This window comes from Cololabis saira, chromosome 22 (assembly GCF_033807715.1).
Source record: "Cololabis saira isolate AMF1-May2022 chromosome 22, fColSai1.1, whole genome shotgun sequence".
Taxonomy (NCBI): Eukaryota; Metazoa; Chordata; class Actinopteri; order Beloniformes; family Belonidae; genus Cololabis; species Cololabis saira.
In genome coordinates, this window is record NC_084608.1 from 20131565 (window position 1) to 20153440 (window position 21876).

The following is a 21876-nucleotide window of genomic DNA, read 5'->3' on the forward strand; positions in this document are numbered from 1 at the left end:
CTTTAGTGGCCACAACAGGAGTCATTGTTTCATTTTCACAAGTAGATATCCCTTCAATTATCACATTCTACTCTGAAGCTTAATTTCAATTTAGTTTTTGGGATCTGAGAACTGTAAAAAATGTATTTTAATAAAGATGGCTCCTAAAACCTTAACCTTCTTATATACACCAATTATCCAGCAACAATATGTTACAGCTTGGACTGGTGGTGGAATGTTAGCTTAATTATATAAGTACTTTACTCATCAGATTTGAGGCAATATGAGTTTTTTTTACTTTCCAATAACCGTTAGATGTGCTTTATTATAATATAATAGCTCAAACAATCAAATTACATTTGATGAACTTAGACTGTTAAACGGTTCTTACATGAATCACTTGCAATATTGCTCCAAACCAGAAAGTAAATGTACTAAATGCTTTTATTTTGAAAGTTTTCTGTAACTGTTTTGTTTTTAGAAACTCGTTTCATTAATTTTTTTTTAACATACAGTTTGAACTACCTGTTCCAGGACATTTGAAGCAGTAGCAAAGTAATCGCTTGAAAAACTACTTTTTATTGCCCTGTCAGCACCTAAAGCATTTGCATCTGAAGACTTGTCCCTGGCTGTGAATCAGCAAACGTTCACAAAAGTATTTTGTTTTCCACTTTGTGCCTCACGTTTCCTGTCAAAAGTGACAGTTGTGGTTCGAGGCTGAGGCGAAGCTGAATGATGTAATCAGTAATAAGGGTTTAAATGGACCTCCAGGCTCTGGGTTGGCAGTCGCATCCCACCGTGGTGGACCATCTGATGGGTAAGTCTGTCCCAGGACCAGCCGGACAGTAGGACAACACCCACCACCGTCACCGCAGACCCCCCCCCAACCCCTCGAACCCCCGACTCCGGCCAGTGAGGACGGCGTGCATTCCCTCCGCCTGACTTACGTGTGAATGACAAATCACCAGAAGCTGCATGAATAGCAGCATCAAGGCTGAGCCAAGGCCAAAAGTGCTGTCTAATTATGGTGACTCGCCCCTGCAGAGAGGAAACGCCCTAAAAACACACCACACTGGCCTTGTAATCTGTTTTAATTATATTCCAATTGAAAACACATGTGCAGACGGAAAAGAAAGAAACACAACAATATTATGGCAATGACTTTTCTTGGTTTTAATGTTGATAAGAGCTCATACACGTGCCATAACATCAACAGTGTAATAACAATAACTACAAAATGTATATCTGTTTAATATGTCATTTGTGTTTTTTTTTTAGTTTACATTTACATAGGGAAACATTCATTTATGTACAAAGATTTATTTGAATGTTTTTCTCTTAATATAACTACATCACAAGCTTCAGAACTGCCAGGATTGCTGGAGCAGCCGCAATCCAACATTATGTTTTACTAATTTCCTGCTATACCAGGAGTGTTATATTGATATGTTAATATAATAAACATAAAGAATCAATTGCTTGACGGATAATTGAATGCAAATACAAGTTCCAAAGTAAAAACACTAAACTGAGCTTCATCTACATTAAAGTGGCATTTATTTATGAACCTTCTCTAAAATCAGCTAAAGAAAATAAAATCCTACTCTACGGTTACATCATGACGTTCATAACAGACATGTCCCTGTTCAGTTATGACGAACAGCAGGATGGATCGTATCGTCGTCAATCGGATGGCACAAAAACGTTGCCAGATCAATGTAGAGAATTAAACGACACACCGAGTCCTGCTACCGTGTGATCCAAAACAACGATGTGACTGTAAACCAGATCACGATTGTCTCCACATTCAAGCAGCTGACAGAAATACCTTGTTACACTGAAGAAGGTTGAGGAGATGGCATATGGACATTTTTTTCCTTTAGTTAGAAGCCTGGTGTATCCTGACGGCAGGGATTATATACAATAAGAGACAAAACCATGGGTCACATACATCCACAGTTAGTCAGACACACACACACTCTCTTCACCACAAACGCACACTCATTCACTCGACATGCTTCTTCCCCTGAGACCGCTGTTGTGCTCAACTATCGTATTAGAAATTAAGGCTGATCACCGAAACGGAAAAGACAAAAAAGGTGCCTGTCATGCTGAGAAACCAATAAATAAAACACAAACCCGGTATAAGGGCCTTATTCTCAGTGCATAATACTACTTATACTAATAATAATAATCACAATGTCAATAAACAGTCATTATTCCTCTAATCAATAAATTAAACATGGATACAAAATATTAGAAATCTTATTTTTTTTCTGTATGACCTTCAGTAATTGCTTCATTTGGAGGCAGAGATAGTGCACACACAGTGAGGAGAAATAGTCCCTTTTCAGTCTTGTAGTCTCAATACTGCCAAGAAACCTTTCATGGCTAAAAATTACATAATAAAATATAGTTCCACTAGCAGTATTTTACCAAATATCAGTATTTCAGCTTAGTCTGTTACACAGAGGAGTTTGACTGGAATAAATGTGTTAGAAAAGACAAAAAATATGTGTCTGCATGCAAGTCGTGTCATTAAAGTAGTGTAAGGTCCTTTATACAAACATGGTTTATGGTTTTAAACTGAGACAGGTTAAGATTGGTTTACAGTTTGATGATCTGCTACCGTACTGGTACGTTAACGCTAGGACCCTCTGGACCTAGAAAAATAGGAAGCACTTTTGAAATGTGAATCAAAGCGCACACATGCAGAACACACACTCTGTCACACACGCACACACACACAAAAAAAAAACAACAACCAAACAAAAGAAAACCCACACAGATTAGGTTTGTGGCATTGTTGATCTGTGATCCGGTCTTTACAGAGACCCACAATCGACTGCTGGCTCACTGCTTTCTGCCTCATGTGGAGGAGAAACATCAAACTTCCCGACCTCGTGACACTGGAAACAGCCGTTTTTGGACGGGCGGGCTAACTGCGCCGCCAGCTGACACTAACATCTAACCTGTAATATCCGGTTATTAGATATATCAACCTGTGAGATTGGAGCACTTTTAGACTGTGATGCCAGTTCTTTTGTGGAGCTTCTGCTGCACTACACCAGGCTTAAATTGTAAGATCAGGTCACTTTAAAAATAAAAAAAAACAAGGGGGCATCTTGAGATACTTGTTCTGGATACGGGAACTGGTGTAGGAACGAGGGAAAGGGGGGACTGCTACATCAAAGCTGGTTGAAGGATATGGGGTTGAGGGGAGACATTTAATTAAATAAATAAATAAATAAATACTGCAAATTTACATTTCTTTTTCAAAATAGCTCCCACAGTGAGCGACCCTACACAGTGATCTGGAAGGTCTACAAAAAAATAAAAAATAAACAACCCAAAAACCAATGTGATGATGTTACGTTAGCACCCTAGCCTTTTACTTTCAGTGCTACTGTGTTTATGGGACAGCGTACAATATTTACCACGTGAAGGTGTGTGTGTGTGTGTGTGTGTGTCTGAGTGTTTCATAGTCTTGTCTGAGCCTCAGGAATATAGATCTCGATACTGTCTGCGCTCTCGGTTGCAGAGCTCTGGCGCACCGACGCGGCACGTTTGGCGGCCAGCAGGCGCTTGCGAGCCTCCAGACGCTGGCGCTCAGAGCTCTCCAGTGAGCGGTCCCTAGCCAGGGGGGCATGGCCCTTCTGGGGCTTCTTTGGCACAGGAGGGGGCATCCTTCTCTCCTGGACAGGAATGACAAATAGTCTTAAAGACAGAGTCTTCAGAGAGCAGGCTGCAGCTAAACACAGCGACGAGCGACACAACTGCAGCCAGTTTGCATGAGGGTTAGGTACAGTAAGTTGCCAGCGCAAGATGAGAGCATGCAATTTCAGGATGAGGTTATGGTTCACGGTGGCAGCCATTTGTGTGGGGTAAGAGAGCACGATGGTGGCCATTGTGTGAGGTAAAAGACCATTGGAGATGGACAGGCCCCAACGGTGCATGGCAGGTAGAGTAGCTTCTCAAAAGCAGCTCACTGTCAACAACAAGACAGAACAAAACACACAATACAAGTAACAAGGTCAGGCAGGCAACATGGCAGTATACAACACGTCTGCATGCTCGCACAAAAGCTCAGTGTGAATCTTTTGACCTTTAAGTATCCAGTAATGACAGCAGAAAACATGCGGGTTTACAGAAGCATTCCAAACACCGAGGTTAGAGCATATTTGGTGGTTTTGGTTAAATCGCTCCCATATTTGCCGTGGGTGTCTGCACCTGAATTTCCGGGGGAGTCAGAGGTTTCCAGTTGTTGGCTTTGAGTTGGTGGAGTTCATCAAACTTCAGGCTAATGTTCTCAATGGACAGCTGGAGCATGTCCCAGAAACCTGCCAGGTCCTGGGAGACGGGCCGCGGGTGGGCGTTGGGGTTCTGAGCAACACACAAACACACGCATTCAAATATATACTTGAAATAGGCTTAATAGCTCATTGTTGGTATCTGAATATAACCACATTATTATGGAGCTTAAGTTCACTGAGGTGTGCAAGCATTTATCTCCTCAACATCATTTCAGTCTAGCTGAGGTCTGGACTCTGACTGGGCACTTGTAACGCCTTGACTCTTTTCTTTTTCATAAATTCTCTTGTAGATTTGCTATTTGAGATCAAAGCGGCGTGACCCAGTTTTGGTCAAGATTAGCTAACAGACAGATGGATTCATGTTTGACTTGGAAATATTTAGGTGTACAGCAGAATCAATGGTCACAGGGTTGACTATGAGGCACCACAAAGACGGTGTCTCCGTGCTGTGGCTGCAAAACCAACCAAAATCATCAACCGTCCACCATCGTGCTCGATAGAAGGTTTGTGATATTTGTACTAAAATGCTTTGTTTGGTGTTGTCGGTCTGTGCATAATGGCCAAATATCTGCAATTAGGTCTTGTCTCTAAAAATTCTATTGTTTCGGAAGTCCTGATGTTTGTTCGGGCACAATTTTGTCAACCGACTCTTTAATCCTTGTACTTTTTAGAGAAAAGAGTCTTTCTAAACAATCTACACTTGCGTTCAGTGTTTTCGTAATTGTATCATCATGAACTTCTAATACTTTATGGTAACTGAAACCAGCTGAAATAGATCTTGTTTTTTGTTTTTCTTTTGCTGAACAGCCTGACATTGGGGAGAACATGCTTGGGCAGAAAAAAATGTCAGTTGTCTTAACCCTTTAAGGCTTGTGAATAATCCTTCTTACTGTAGAATAATTAACTCAAAATTGTTAAGAAATGGCCTTACAACCATTTCTGGACTAACTGACACTAGCAATTGTTTCTCTAAGATTATCACTGATGTCGTTCCTTCTTGGCATTGTGTTACAATAACATAAGGGTTCAAGACAAGCAACCTGCCAAAATGTGGACTTTTATACAGGTTTTATACATGGTTCTGATTAATCAATCAAGTGTATTAAAGCAGCTGTTTTTATGCTTATGGGAAGAGTGTATTTTATTCACTGCTTCTGAATTTTTGTTGAATTTTTCTTGATAAAAAAGGATTTAGTGGGGTACATTGTGTGTTGTTTACCTGAGGTTGCATTTAAGGACAATGGTTTTTCATTTCTATTACATTTTCTGTCTATTCTGCAAATTTAAGTCAATGGACTTAAGCAATATGCATAAATACCAATAATAAATTCATAGTTTTGTCTAGAGGTTGAATTTGGTTAAAATACATTGATAATGCAACAAAGGGCGGGATATTTTCACATGTGCTGATGTGCATACATTAGAATTTGAATTCAAAGAGCCGTGTTCGTCGGGCTACTGCTTTCACTCATTAGAAGCTATTTTTACGTGGAGGATGGCAGAGATGTGATTTCCATACTAGATGCATAGTAGATGACTGCTCGCCTGGCTTGTCAGCATGATTTGTGCAGGATGATGTCAGTGTGCGGGGGGGAGGGGGCTGGTGGAGCATGCAGAGGATGAGGTGACACGTACCAGATTCTCCTCACACAGCGCCCGGAACTGCTGGAACTTCTGGGACATCAGCAGCTGGGCACTCCCCACTGCACTGCGGATCTTCCCCAGGACTGCGGAGAGACATAGACGCACATGCATGCACACACATTCACAATGCATACTGAACGGCAGACTGCAGGCGTGTTGCACCACTCACAGAGGGAGGTGCATTAGTAATGCAACAGAGTGAGATTTCACTAAAACCCTCTTTCATATGCATCATTCAGGAAGGAAGGGGAAACCTTTGCTGATATTCCACATATCACTTTCAAAATATGAACAAAAAGAGGAAATTTACTATTGATCTATATGTATAGCGGTAAACAAGTTAAGCCTCTGATGTTCTGTCTGCTGACGTCTGAGAGCGAATGCTGCACTGCATAGCCTGACGTATACATCCCAGTGGAAAAAAAGACTTCAAATGCATACATCACACGATGTGAAGCTTGTGAAATCGGAACCTAAGAGTGGGAGAAATGGATCTGCGCTGAGTACTCAGCCCCTCAGGTCATGCGTCTTTGTGTTTGTGCCTGTGTGTATGTGTGCGTGCCTGGTAGCACGGGATCTGGAGAAACATAACCTTGAGACACCCTCCCTGTTCTGCTGGAGAATCTCTCGCCTGAAACCAAGAGACTAGCTGCACAAGAAACAACACTTTCAGCAAAAACTTAAATAAGCTGCACAGCAAGGACAGGTAGAAATACTGCGGCTCCTGCCAGAGTCTTGTTTTCTCTGTCTTGCATGACCATCTGAGTGCATGAGTGTAAAGCCTATTTTGACGCAACATACGGACGAGTGCTGCTCGTGAGTTCCTTCAGTATCAAAACGTTGCCTCAGAGTGGCACTAAGAGAGCCCTGTTTGTGTAAGAGACCATTCTAGAGGATGGAGGACACATCTGTAACTGAGGCTGGCGGTGGCCTATTGATAAGTATGCTCGGTATGTCTGTGGAGGCCAGAGGGCCTGAGACAGGAACAAGCAGCTATTGTGGTGCAATACCATGAATAGCACCAAACTATGAATCCACAGCAGAAAGGAGGAGGAAAAACAGACCTAATATGACTGTTATGTTGATTTTCATGTCATGTTATGTAAATCAAATCAACTCACTCTCTTCGTGCAGCTCATTCTCCATCTCATCCTGCTCCATCCGTCTGCACCAGCCCTCCATGCGCTCCGTCTCGGCCTGCAGCAGCTTCAGGAACCAGCGGCCGTCACGGGGGCACACCGATCGGCCGATAACCTCCAAAGCCGCCACCTCGGGCTCCGGCGCGCTGTCCATCCAGGGGTCCGGAGGAGGCAGGATGGACGGGTCGAACCCCACGTCTCCGTAGTCGTCTCCGGCGCAGGCGTGGTAGTGGTTACCGGAGCCCTGGATGCTCACGGTGGAGGTGGCAGCGTCGCGGGAGTGCTGGCGCGGCATGGTGGCGCAGTGACGCGGCGGCAGCGCCGGGACGTCGGACGGGTCATCGAGGTCTGCCTGCACAGCCGTGGTGACGCTGTTGGAGCGGGTCATCCTACGGTAGCTGGGGAAGGATGCACAAACAATGGTGTCACTTTTTTTTCTCTTCACTTTTTTTTTTTCTTGCAGAAGTGGATCAGACTTCTTGGACGTCGTCCCAGGAATGAAAAACTGAAATCACGATCACAGCGATCTCATCACTGATAGCGATGAATAGCTTTTGTAGTGTGGGACGTCTTTTGTGCGTGTGTTTTGTCACCTGGCTTATTCAGGAGCAACAGGGTGTGCAATCATCTGTCAAACCAGCAGCTCTGCTCTGGGGCTAATTCACACACACACACACACACACACACACCCCGGAACCGTGCAGGCACACCAACATTCACACACCTGGGACGCTGCTGTGCTAGACTACTGCTGCTGTTGACCAGATTTGACCACATGACTCCAGATTACGTGCAACAGCAGACCCTCACACACACCCACATGCAGAGTAGGTGGTGGTCTAAAGAGCTGATGGAAACGCTGTCAATGAATTGGATGCTGGTGTTGGCTTTGCAAGGCGGGAATGGACTCTCCAGCTAACTATAAGGTGTTTTGAACAATAGCCAGATTACAGCTCAAACTGTAACAACTTCAAGGGCATCATTTATTATTGCAAACAAAATGTTCATGACGCAACACGAAAACAAGTGATAGAGATTTAAAAGAAAATACAAGTGCAAGTCAAAGGTCCTCATGCATACTTGCCTTATCTTCTATTTTTAACTTACGAGAAGTAAAAAAATAGAGTGAATCGCTGTTAGATACACTGTGTCCCAGATATGCCAAACAAGGACCTTAGCTCGACCCGCCTGTGCCACGACACACAAATTATCACAGCTACATCATCTCTCAGCCCATCTCCGGACACACAGTCCTCCCAAACCATTTATCTCTGCTTCCTCTTCTCTCATTCATCTCTCCTCTCCTGTGAACAAGAGAGCGAGAAAGAGGGAGTGGTTTGGGCCAGATCAAACGGAGCCTGTGTGTGCCGCCTGCGTGCATACCGGCGGCCCAGTGTGTGCCGAGAGGGTTAAAGAGTAACGTCTCCGAGCAGGTGTTCACTTCTAATGACCTCAGCCTGCTTTCTATCAAACTGCTAAACAACTTCCTGCAGTGGCAGAGGCAGGCAAGGCCAAACACGGCCCAGACAGACACACAGACATATCAACAGACCGCATAGAGAAGAGCTACAGGACCAGCGGCATTTAAAAAGACAAAAAAAAACAAAACAGAAAAGTCAATCTGAGGGAGAGAGGAAGGTCTATAAAATGCAAAGAAGGAATGCATAAGCAAGTAAAAACGCAGAAAGTCCATATTCTTATTACATCCATGCGGCGGAAAGTTTTAAAAGCCCAGAGGGTGGAGTGTTGCTTTTCCATATTCTGCCACTTCTGGAATGCTGTTTTTCATTTTAAGTCATCATTTCTTCTGTCACCCGCAGAGAAGTGTGCTGTAACTGCAAACACTAGGAACAGTGAAGTGCCTATTCACAAAAATCTAATGGTGCCTAATTTAAATGTAGAAAGCCAAAAAAAAGAAGAAAAAAAAAAATCACAAGAGGAATGTTAAATGGGGAATATTATGGAGAAAAAAAAATCTTTGCTTGAGGGGATATTTTGTCTGAAGTGACTATCGAATCCAAACCCCAGATATGAATTAATCCTCTAAGTGTGTTTGGGCCCCCCCGTCGGGTCTAAAAATATGTCATTCAGTGAGCTTCTTTAAATGTGCAGGATATTTTGACATCACAGATGCAGATCAGAGCAGGATTATCCAGCTTCCGTGTGTTTATCTCTTCCCAACTTCCCATCATGCTGTATTTGTTTACACTTCCCTCTCTCTTGTTTACACTACCTCTGGATTGGGGACTGTAAAGCCTCAACACTGCTTTAAAAAGAGGCCCACCCTGCAGGAGAGGAAGGTGGGTTGGAGTGACCCCCCCAAGAAAAAAACCCATCTGCTCTGAGCTGAGCTTTGAATACATGGTTGAAAATGGAGCTTTTGTACTGGATTGCTGTAGTATTTTGATATAAGCATATGAGGAAATCTATGGGGTCTGGAAGACCTATCAGTCTTTAAAAATGACTTATAAATAGGTGGATACTAGGAATGGGTGATATTTTACTGTTCACGATATACCGTCAAAAAAATTCCCCACGGTAAGAATTTGTCATCTTACGGTAAAAACGATAAATTCCCGTTGAAGACGTTTTTGTGTAAAGCTGATTTATGGAAGGAAGGAAGGAAGGAAGGAAGGAAGGAAGGAAGGAAGGAAGGAAGGAAGGAAGGAAGGAAGGAAGGAATGAAGGAAGGAAGGAAGGAAGGAAGGAAGGAAGGAAGGAAGGAAGGAAGGAAGGAAGGAAGGAAGGAAGGAAAGAAAGAAATGAGCCAGAAAGAAAGAAAGAAAGAAATGAGCCAGAAAGAAAGAAAGAAAGAAAGAAAGAAAGAAAGAAAGAAAGAAAGAAAGAAAGAAAGAAAGAAAGAAAGAAAGAAATGAGCCAGAAAGAAAGAAAGAAAGAAAGAAATGAGCCAGAAAGAAAGAAAGAAAGAAATGAGCCAGAAAGAAAGAAATGAGACAGAAAGAAAGAAATGAGCCAGAAAGAAAGATATGAGCCAGAAAGAAAAAAGGATAAATTCCCGTTGATGACGTTTTTGTGTAACAAACATGGCGGAAGGCGGATACTAATTTAATTGGTTTTTATTAATTCAATTTAATTGGTGTAGTTTAGTAGTATTTAGTATCTTTTAGAGCAGTGATTTGGGGGCTCCAAAGACTGAATGTGGTGATAGATTTATAGTTACAAAGGTGGAGTTGAATTGGTATTTTTTTATTGTCATTCTTATCGTTATCGAGATAAATGCCAGAAATTATCGTGATAAATGTTTTTGTCCATACCGCCAATCCCTAGTGGATACACAAATAGTTTAATCACTCCAGGGCTGACACTGCAACAAGCCCAAACTTACACTTGTATGGGAGGAAAAGGCACAATTCATCAAATTCTACCCATTTTACATCTTTTTGGTTCATGTGTTTCATATTTACATGTTCACTTTCTATATATATATTATCAAAAGGAACATTTACTTTCATTTCCTATTTGTTCATACATTTCATTTCTTGTTTATAAATGGTCCAAGTTCATCCGAGTTCAAATGGCAAGGTGAGGTTATGAACTCCAGCTGCCGGGTATAAACACGCAAACACCCACACAGGAGCAGGGCTGTCTCCCTGTCTGGAAAGCTAACGTAGGGGGCAGCGTGCCCGGACCTCCCAGGCTGGCACACATGCGCATTTACACATGACTCATGCCAGCAGGTAAATAATCAAGCGTGCACCGACAAAAAAACACCACCCAACGCACTCCAAACATTAACCAGGGAAAAGTGGGGGCTTTGATGCTGCATAGCACTCCAGCTCCAGCAGACGGGAAGGTGTCTGGATGCGTTAATATTTGGCTTGGCGACTCAAGGCACACTGAGCTCGCTCAGTCAGCTGGGACCAGCCAGAAATCCCCTTGCATTCCCTGACACAAGTGTGCAAGTGTGTGCTTTTAATGGGCAGGACTCGACCCCCTCGGTGACCTCTGATTCAAGCGGATCCGTCTTTGAATTCCAGATGCATATTTGGACTATAAAAGACATAAATCAAAACAGGAGCTCTCTGTATTGTTACGTCGACTGCAGGAGGACAAAGAAGTCGTAACAGGCTGCGCTGACGGGAGACTAGAACTGCTTCTCCTGCAGTCAGGAAGAGAAGCTGCAGTTGACAGCGCAGCAATTGCTCTCAGAACCAAACAAACCCAATAAAACCCCATCCACGTCTCGCTCTCCCTCTCTCTCTCCTTCCCACCTGCACATACACAAACACACAGCCTCAAAGTAGCCGGAATCACAATGACTGGAGCAACAGATGGCTGTCAACTCACCCCCTCCACCTTCTCAGCTCCACCACATCCTCTGGCCCAGCTGTCGCTTAGGGCCACTGGCTGAGGGGACTCTGACGCCAGCCTCCGCTCAACTGGGGACAGCTGCTGAGGTTTAGGAGGAGTAGGAGGGGGGCGGCAGTGGTGCAAAAGCATGTACTGCGCATTACAAACCTCTCTCTGTCCCCCTTAACTTCTTCTCTCTGCCTCATCCCACCCCCCTTCAGTTTTATCCAGTTTCCCTTTTCGGCCGTGTGCTCTTCTCTTTGTGTTTTCACTCACCATCGCTCATCCTCCACCTGAATTCCAATCGACTGGAATTTCGACTGCTCCTCTGTCGAACCTTCTTCCTCCGGGTCGACCTAAGAGGAGGGAAGAACCTATGAGACCAAAGTCGGAGACTTATGGCACTAGTACCTACTCGGCTCGACTCAGCTCGGCCAAGTTTCTTTTCCATAACAATTGAGCACCTGGAGCAGAAGTAGGAGGGTTGGAGCGAAGCTGCTGTGACGTATTTGATTGTGTGATCTAAAAATGATATATGTGCTGCTGGGTCTGTGGCTTGTGTTCGATATATCAAGTTAAAAAATGAGAGTGAGAGAAGCTTCAAGCGGCGACACTTTTTCATTTTTTTTTGTTTGTCTCTGCGCTGCTAAAAAGTCTGTTGGTAGCCGCGAGCAGCTATGAAGTAACAGAGCTCCTGGTAGATCTGGTCGTTCCTTATCGCCCGTCTAGATCCCTTTTTAATTCTCTCCTCAGCCACCAGGTTTATGAACATCTGCACCTCAGAGCTGGATCATGAAACAGACTTTTGCGCTGCCATTGACTGTCGAATAGGGCTGTGCGATTAATCGATTTTAAATCTAAATCGGATTTATTAATCAAGACGATGTTAAAAAAAAGAAAATCGGAAAATCGATTTTCCTTTTTTGCAGCTGTCTGCATTACAGACAGAGCTCGTCTAGTCATCTTTGTTTGGTCAAGAAAATGGTAAATGTTGTCACTTTACTAAACTCAAGGAGGATTTACAGTATCTTTCAATTGCACTTCATTCCCAATAGGGAAATTTGTTTGCTATTTTTCTTTAAAAATAAAGATAAAATATTTGAAACAATTTATTCCATTGTCTTTTGTAGTTTTACCAAAAAAATCGAAAATCGAAAGCGAAAATCGTGTTTTTTAGAGAAAAAAGTCCTGATTTTATTTTTGTCCAAAATCGCCCAGCCCTACTGTCGAATAAAATGAACAAGAAGTCAGAGTCGCTCTTTCGCTGATGTCACATCCTGACTCAGACGTCTGACTCCCAACCCCCCGACCAATCGGTAGCCTGTAGTGTGATGACGTCAGATACAGCTGGAATCAGAGTAGAAACAGAAAAGTATCTACTCGGCACGGTTAGATTCCTAGTGGAAAAGCGCCAAAACCGAGGCGATGTGAGGCGAGGCGAGTCGAGTCGGGTTGAGTAGGTACTAGTGGAAAAGCGCCATTATATTAGGGTTTTTGCTAAAAAAAAAAGTGGCTGGCCACCAACCTGAATCCCTATGGAGAGGCACTTGCGAAGCGCTTCTCTCTGGGCCTTGCTGTCTTCGGTGACGGCGACGGTGGACGCGGTGGCCGTGGCGGTGATGGTGATGGTGCTATTGGTGACGTGTTGGCTGGCGGGGCCGTGCACCTGAGCGTTAGCCGCCTCTATGGCCGCCGTCAGGGCCTTCATGCTGTCGATGCTCTCCGTGGAGTTGGACAGCCCCGGCTGGGAGCTGATGCCCGCTCGCTGGCCGGGGCCGCCGTCCATGTACGCATCCTGGGCCGACTCCGTGCTGCTCTGGGCCGTGATGGAGATGAAGGGTTTGGACGGGGTTGTTCGTGGAGGGACAGGGGGAGGTGTTTTCTTGTAGGTGGTGATGCATGACGACACTGAAGAAGAAGAAATGAGAAAAACAATAGTACCAAATAATGAATACATCTATTAATGTGTGCAACACTCGCAAGAGTGACTTAATGAATGAATGAAGGAATGACATTACACATAACCCTGTGTAGGGAAACATAGCCATGTACAGGACTGTCTCAGAAAATTAGAATATTGGGATTTTCTGTAATGCAATTACAAAAACAAAAATGTCATACATTCTGGATTCATTACAAATCAACTGAAATATTGCAAGCCTTTTATTATTTTAATATTGCTGATCATGGCTTACAGCTTAAGAAAACTCACATATCCTATCTCAAAAAATTAGAATATTCTGGGAATCTTAATCTTAAACTGTAAACTATAATCAGCAATATTAAAATAATAAAAGGCTTGCAATATTTCAGTTGATTTGTAATGAATCCAGAATGTATGACATTTTTGTTTTTTTAATTGCATTACAGAAAATAAAGAACTTCATCACAATATTCTAATTTTCTGAGACAGTCCTGTATATATGTCTTTAATGGCCTAAACATTTTGCGTCAATATTTGTGTGCATCAGTAACCCAGAGGTCTTGCATCCATGTGCTGAAGTCAAACACACGGTAGATTAGGGCCAACTTTAACAAATCTGAACCACATCTAGTAATAGGATTAGTTTGTCAGCCACTTGACCCACTGATCTACATGGTTAAGCCCTCTGCGCATCGACTGTACGAATCTAGAACTATTTAATAGTGCTGACTACTGCCACGGCTGCTTATGAGTCTTAAGAGTTCTTTGCACGCATAATTATACACAGAAGTTTAAATGACACCACAGAAGTATGCCAGAAGGCTCAAGGCAGTCTAAAAGGCTTTGAATGAAATCTAAGTGAATATCCATTAAGAAAGAAAAAGAAAATCATCATAACTGCACTCAGGAACACGCCCCTCGTTCTGTCAGCACTGTCTGCCTCTCAGGTTACAGCTACAGGTTCTGCACAGACAATGGAGGCTCTCACACACACTGAGTCAGGAGCCTGTCTCCAGAAACATGCCAGCAGATAAAAGAAAATGCAGCCCATCTACAGAGAGAGACGGAAAACAGCCACCTCCTCTAACAACATTATGGCTTGGAATCTCCTTCCTGGGCTGGTGCTGTCATCAAAAACTAGGTCGCCCTCTCTTCTGCTCCGCAGCAGAACTAGGACAGCGGGTTTCCTGGATCTCTTTAATCCCCTACAAAAGACAAACATCCTACCGTGGCGAGATCGCGGCTCTGCGTGCGGCAGACAACTGTTGCCAGCCACACCCAGCCATGTCTAAAACTATTAGAGTGGGGATCTCGTTTCGCTTTGTGCCTTGCCATCTCACTGACAGCTACGGAGAGGCCTTAGCATATTGGAGGTGAACAGAGGGCTGACTTCATCCTTTTGGTTCGTACGAGTCATCCCGCCCACCCCCTTCCGACCTCCCTCCCTCCCTCCCTGCCGCACGAGCAGCGATTGGCCGATCCCAGACAAGATTTCAGTCAGGTTTTGACAAGCTGGAAAGTATGGAGACGGGATGAGTGCTGCGCTGAGATGAGATCACGGCTGCGCATGTGAGAGCCTTTGATGGTGGCAGCGCAGGCCACAAGAAAGACTTCATGTGTGCATGATTCATTGCCAAAAACCATTTGATGGCGATTATGCGAGTGTGTAATAATATGTGTCGCTGTCTTCGCTCCTCATACGGAAAAAGTTCAACATTTGCGGCGGATCTTTTTTGGCGAGGTCGCCAAGTGCAAACCAACAAGAGAACAAAAACAAAAATCCCAAAGGGAGCACACATGCACTTACACACAGGGTGAGGTCCAACCCCTATCAACTGTGGAGCTTCAAAGGATTGAATATCAGCCACTTTCAATGCTTCTATCCCCTCAAGTCATCTAAAAGTCACATGTGAGTGTGTGTGTGTGCTGGGGGAGCATGTGTGTGTGCGTGTGTGTGTGGTCTCGGTCCTCTCAGGCCTGCAGAGGGTTTTCCTCCGCTCAATAAAGCGCTGTATGAAACAGGAGACGGTGTGCAGTGTCCCACCTAGCTGTCACTGACATCCAGACACTCCAGAGAGTGACAGAGGGTTTCAAACGCAGAGACAGGTTAACTCAACACACCCAAGAGTCGGAGCACAGAACCCTGCAGAGCCACACACATAACACTAACACAACCCAGATTAACATTTCAACCTCTCCACATCAAGGAGGGACCGCAAACTTCCTGCCTGTGATATTGCTCTCCATTCATCAGGAGCTCTCGTCAACAGCGTACCGGCCTGTGCCTGTGCCGGGGACTTTGGGGAGTTTCGCACGAGAAAAAGCGTACATTCGTAGTGAAAGTGAATCCTCTAATTTGTTCCAGTGCGACCAAAGCGAGAGAGAGAAACATCTGACCAAAACAACTACGCCGATAAGGCGGAGGCCAAGTTTCCAGCTTCCACAGAAATGATAAGAGGAAAAGAAAAAAAGTGTTTGATGGTGTTGCAGCCATGAAAGCTTCAGACGGCTCCTGGACCTCCCACACATGAACACAGTCAAGGACACAGTGAAGCAGGAATGCGACACAGGATTCCATCAAACCCTTAAGAAGGCATGTGGGAAAATGTCTTCAGCAGCTACATATAAACACTGGCAAGCACGCAAAAAAGAAGCCTGCAGAAGACGTAACAACATCAGGTTTAATGCAGCTTTTATTACAGACAGAGACAGAGGTGAGCCATGTTCTCTGTGCAGAAAATGAAGTACTTCACAGAAGAGGGGGGTTGTGGAATTGTATTCGTTTTTGGCCTCACAGAGGTAAGCGCAGCCTGCTGGGAGCATTGTCACCCCAAAGAAGAGAGGAGTTTGTGAATGAAATTCTAGTGGCTCTCTGCCAAATCCCTCTTTGACATCTGCTTCAAAAGTCCCCATGCTGGCGAGGCGGTGTGAATAGCGGTTCTCCTCCACGGAGCTCTCTCCCCAGCCCCAGCCCCGGCCTCGATAATATCAAAGAAAGCCCTCTTCCCCTCCCCCGGGACAAAAGCAGCCCCCATTCATTTCTCCAGCCCTCCAAACCAAAACAGACTCGCTGCCCACTTCTGCGTCAGACCGGGCCCGTCGCCGCATAGGTGCTCGCTGTTCTCTTCATTTGATCAGCGGGTTCATGCCACTGGGGCAGAATGAAGGCAAGGCAGCTGCCTTGTAATCTCAGATCTGTGTATCTGCACGATCGGCCACTTCAAAGAGCAGAGTGTTTGGTTTAAGAGGCGAGCGAAGCCGGGGACGGGCTCCCCCCAGCGGAGGCCAAGGGCAAATCCACCTCCATCCAAACAAATACAAAGGCCAGGAAATGAGGCGGTCAGTACTGGGGAGTGGGGTAGGGGGGGGGGTAGTGACAGCTGAGCCCAGCTGCACCGTGTTTGTGGCGAGGGTTTGCCAGAGGGGGAGAGGGTTGAAACCAGCCAACGGAGGAAAAGGAGAAAAAAAAAAAAAAAACAACAACAAAAAAACTGAGAAGGAGGGGCGGGGATAAGTTACTGCCGCCTGGCTCCGTCTGCTCGCTCCGTCCATTTGTCCATCTCTCTCTTTCTGTCACACACACTCGCACAGAAAAAAACCAGCTGGAGTCTTTTGTGATAAGTGTCGCCATGGCGACACGTAGCAACTTGAAGTTAGCGCGGAGGCCTGTTACAACCAAAAACGTAATAACGGCCAATAACGTAATAACTGCCAATAATGTAATAATTTTGGCCATTTCAAATGTAATAAAGCCAATAGTGTAATAATGTGTAATAATGTGGCAATAATGTAATAAAACCTTTGAGTCAATAATGTGATAACTTTTTGCCGATAATGTAATAATTTTGTAATATTTTTTTAATACCAGGCCAATAACGTAATATCCAGCCAATAATGTAATGCCTTATTACATTATCGGCAAAAAGTTATTACTATTGGCTCAAAAGTTTTATTACATTATTGGCACATTATTACACTATTGGCCTTATTACATTTGAAATGGCCAAAATTATTACGTTATTGGCCATTATTACATTTTTGGTTGTAACAAGGCCTAATGTTTTAGCGGCAGTTTCTGGCCGTTTGTTTTCCTCTGACGGCGTAAACCGACACTCACCTAAGGAGCAACCAGCACAACTAGCACAAAAGAACAATCAAAAGCGCGCCAGGATATGAGCACGGAGCGCCTACGTAAATGAATATCCAATAATGTGTCTTGCCCTGAAGCATCTGCTTTGTGCAGCTGATTGCTGAACTCTACCAACCAGTTTAACTTGGATCGGTGTCAAAAGAAAAAGGCTTGTCCCCCCGTGCTTCTGGGACGGAGTCATTGGATGACAATAACCTCATATTGTATGACATTACACCACCGCGGTAAACAACAGAGCAGCAGATGCTCTCACCGGCTCTACATCGCCTCCAGTAGGCTGCTGAAGAAAACATGCTATAATGCTTCACAATAGCAAGGTTTGTTGCTCTTCACCTGTAATTGCTCATCAGCTAATATTGCAAGGCGGGGAAAGGAAAAAAAAAAACCTGCACATACTATACAATTGTCCTTTAAGAAAGGTCCTGTGAACCACCTGAAAGTCTCCAAGACCTTCATGTCAGTCCACGACTCTCAGCTCAGAGAGGTCGGAGGTCAGCGGAGAGGTTTCTGCTCTCCAGATGCCTGAGCTCTCAGACACAATAGCTCACTGTGTTTGCCGGTGTGCGTGCGTGAGCAGGAGGGGAAGGTGGCAGCCTCACAGAGCCTTTTAGGAGTATATTTAGCATGTGTGAGTGCTTGTCAGGGTAGGGGGGGGGGCTCTCAGGGCAAATAGTACCGGGGTTGTAAACATCCTGCGCCGACTTCTGCAATTGAATGTACGTTTTTATTGTGTTGAGGTTGGACTTCAAGCGCTCAAACCCAGCGAGCATGCCTGTCATCGAAAGGGCTCTCACGGAAACCCGTGTCAACAGCGGGTAGCGGCTCTGCCAGCCTTGCGTCTTGAATCGCCAGATAAGAGACTGTTTACAACCGTCTGCCACCTCTAAATCTGGCAGACAGCTCCCTACTGTTAAGCAATAGATTTACTTTGCTTAACCCACTTTACAATGATCCAAGTTCCATGTGAGAGCCCGGTTTACACGCACTCCTTTATGGTTTTACACGAAGGTCAATCAGGAGGAAAGACCAGATTAAAAAGAAAGATTCCTCTCGCTTTGTCAATGTTTTCAAGGTTTTATATTAATGGAAATGGGCAAAATTACAGGTTCATGCCCACAAATGAGCTCAAAATGACAAATATTTCCCTCCAAGAACAACAAAAGCATGAGTTGCCGCTCTGTGAGATGTAATCACCTGGGATTAGATATAAATACAACGTCAAAGTTCCTGGCGTTGCAGTACCGGCACATGTGGGCTTTTCCCCAGACACTTTTATAACTTCAAGGGGGTTTCTCATTAGACCTGCTCTGTCATGCTCCAGGCTGTTTCCATTGTTATCCACTCCTCCTTTGCAGAAGCTTTACACCGACTAGTCCACAACCACAAGAACAGACACATCAGCCTTTTGTTTCTGCCCAAAAGACCTGCCCGCAGGGGTCTGAAAAGGAGAGAACAGTCACTCAGTATAAGATGAGTGGGAGAAAGATAAAGTGAGGAAAAAAACAGATAAGTGAGAAAAAGCCAGAGGGAAGGGAAGGTGGGGGTAGACAGGACAGAGGGTAAGTTTGCCACGCTGTTTCCTTCAGTTCCTCTGCATTCCAGCTGCTTCGTGGGGCATAAACTTGAGCATTAGTCCTAACACTAGAGCGAACACGCCCACACATCTCACGCATGCTTTCACTGCGCTCATTTCCCACAGTGTTGCTCACCGACTGACTGATACTTTAAGAGCAGACTGGCTCACTGTGCGGAGTGACACATCAGATGTGCCGGTAATGACAGCATGGACAACTGCAGCGAGTGCAGCATAGCTGAGGACAAGAGTCACAACCAGTACTGAGCAGCGTCTGAGTGTACGCCACACGATATGGAAACGCTTTGAATGGAAACAGAGTTTGGTGGATGACACAGAGCTGACAGGCTTGGGTCTGGTAAACTGAAAAATACCCGGGGACGAAAAGGGGGCAACGTTGCCACCACACTCTCTCCTAGTGCTAAACACAGCTGTGTGATAAAACATGACTGTCCACTGGAGCTGAAAGCAAAGTGGAGAAAAACAGAACCGCAAACCTCTGGAATATGGGATACTGGCACAAAATAGCAAACAAAAAGGACAAGAGGCACACACACACACACACACGCACGCACACACACACAGGAATCAGTCTTGAGGGCTGAAACACAATGCCGATGTCATGTCATTACATGAAGGATCACTGCTTGCTGCAGCTGCTATTTACATATAAATGCAGGAGAATGTGGTCAAAAGTTCACCTCTTCGTTTTGCTTACAGAAAAAGAAAAGAAAATAGCAAAGTTTGCAAGTTGCAAGCTGTCCCAGAAGGCATTAGACAAAAAAAAAGAGTCAGCATCTGATTCATAAAATGACAAAGCACAAAAAGGAAAAAGAGAACAGGATATCTCGCTGGCAGTTTTTACAAGCGGGTGAGTTTACTCTTTCAGGAATGCCGTGAAACATCAGCGTCGGCTGTTGTTTCACAGTCCCGGGTTTTCTTTTTTCTCTCCCCTTTTTCTTTTTTCCCCCCCTTTGCATTCCTTCTCGCTCTCCCCCTGTTTGACATTCTTTGTCCTGACCACTTGCACATGGAGGGGAAAGGAGACACTGGCAGCCTAATCCAGCGCCAGAGGCACACTTAAGCCATCTGGGCCCGAACCCAAACGTCAGGCCTTCTGCGTCTCCTATACGAGAGGAGGGGTGGATGAGGCAGGCGGGGGAGTTGGAAAGTTAGGAGAGAGAGGGGAAGAGGAAAATGAGAGGAAAAAGAGGGGGAGACAAAAAAAAAAGGGAGGCAGGAGGCACATGAGAGGCAAAAGGGGGATTTGGAACAAGAACCAGGCCACACTGGTGCACACTGTCTTTTGTGGTTTCCAGTCGTGACCCTCTGACCCTATACATCCTGTTGAAGGAGGTGGAGGCGACGGAGGGAAAGATGAGATGGCAGCTAGACCTTCGCTCTGGCCGTGTGTGTGTGTGTGTGAAGCAATGCAAAGTGCAGAAGAAAAAAAAAAGAAGCATTCCCCAGGATAAATATAAATATCTGCAGAGATGCTACCGAGCTGCGTCTGTCTCTCAGGTGTGATTTCTCACACCCCTCTTCCCCTCTCTTCCTGTGTGTTTATATCCACTCCCTGCAGAATCTCGTGGGGGAGGAACAATAGTCCCTCCAACATTCCCACTCTCCTGCCGAGAGCAATCGTTTGTCTCCTGCATTCCTTTTCCCCATTCATCTCTTTCTTTTTCTCTGCTCCTGAACAGCAAAAAAAAAAAAAAAAAAAAGAAAGGAAAAAGAGCTCCTGCTACTCTTTACACGGGGGAGGGGTCTTGGTGTGTCTTCAAAAAAAAAATTCTGAGTGGAATCAGTCCCCTTGAACACCAGCTCTCCCCCTACTCCTCTTTCCTCTCTGTTTTACTTGGGTAGTGAAGCAGTAAAGCTTTGAGAGAGGGAGGAGAAAGAGGAGATGCATTCTTTCCCTCTGTGTTGCTGTCTCTCAGAATCTCAGAATGTACCAGGGGTGAGTTGTGGCTTATTTTTAATGACTGGTTTAAGGAAAGGAGAAGAAAAAGGAGGGGTGGGGGGGGGGGTGGTAGGGCTGGGTCTCTCTCTTCCCTGCCGGCCGCCTGCACACAAGCTCCCTCAGTCACACACATCGCTGCAGCCGAGTCTGGGACTTTCACAGAGAAGTCTTTAATTTGCACTGGGGCCTGGCCTCCCACACTGCACAGCCCAAACCACCCACTCACAGCCGTGCACCATTCCTCACAGTTACTGCAACACGTTCCCTCCTCTCAAAAGCAGCTAAAGCATCAAGCCCTGTCGGCCACATGACTCCGCCGTCAAGCGAGCGGACTCTAAAAATATTAAAATATTCGACAGTTATGAAAGAAAAGAAAAGAAAAATCCCTTCTAAAAGCTTCATCTCCTTCGGAGGAAGTTTGACTATACATCCCATTCTGTCTTGTGTGTTTTTTTATTCCCCGGGGCTTTAAAGTTTGCAGGCCCTGCCCTGCCCAGCCTTAGCATTCGGGAGCCATGAGGATCATCCACAGTCAACACTGAGGAAATCCTTTCTGGGCTTTGCTTTTTCCTTTGCTCTTTTTCTGATGCCAAAACACCGGCAGGAAGAGCCGGATTGGGAGGAGTGGGCCAGCCCCTACCTGACAGAGCAAACCCTGTCCACCTCAAACCAGCCACCGAACTGCCTTTCCCCCCCCCTAACTCTTTGATACTCGGAGCAACAGTCCTGAAAGTAAACTACGGCGCTCTGGGTTGTAACAGGCAGCTGCTGTATGTGTTCCCTCTGCAGAGAGGAGACAGCGGGGGGGGGGGGGGTTCTGCCGCAGCCATTTTTATTGCTGTTTACTGTAGCCTCGTCAGCTACTCCCAAACCCCCCCTC

At 45.1% G+C, this 21876-nt stretch overlaps 1 protein-coding gene across 3 annotated transcripts in view; it reads right to left on the reverse strand.

Annotated features, from left to right (window-relative positions):
- Positions 1–1103: 1103 nt before the first annotated feature.
- Positions 1104–21876, reverse strand: part of dlgap1b (discs, large (Drosophila) homolog-associated protein 1b) — a 118061-nt gene continuing 97288 nt past the window's right edge. For 2 of the 3 annotated variants that reach the window (XM_061713027.1, XM_061713028.1), the window contains exons 7-12: positions 12912–13294; positions 11663–11742; positions 7058–7473; positions 5928–6019; positions 4210–4362; positions 1104–3674 (exon numbers count right to left, since the gene is read on the reverse strand). In XM_061713027.1, the coding sequence (XP_061569011.1) occupies positions 3459–3674; positions 4210–4362; positions 5928–6019; positions 7058–7473; positions 11663–11742; positions 12912–13294 (1340 nt within the window). In that variant the 3' untranslated portion in view covers positions 1104–3458. Of the gene's footprint in view, positions 3968–4209; positions 4363–5927; positions 6020–7057; positions 7474–11662; positions 11743–12911; positions 13295–21876 lie in introns of all 3 variants that reach the window. The other variant, XM_061713029.1, reaches the window with a different exon arrangement.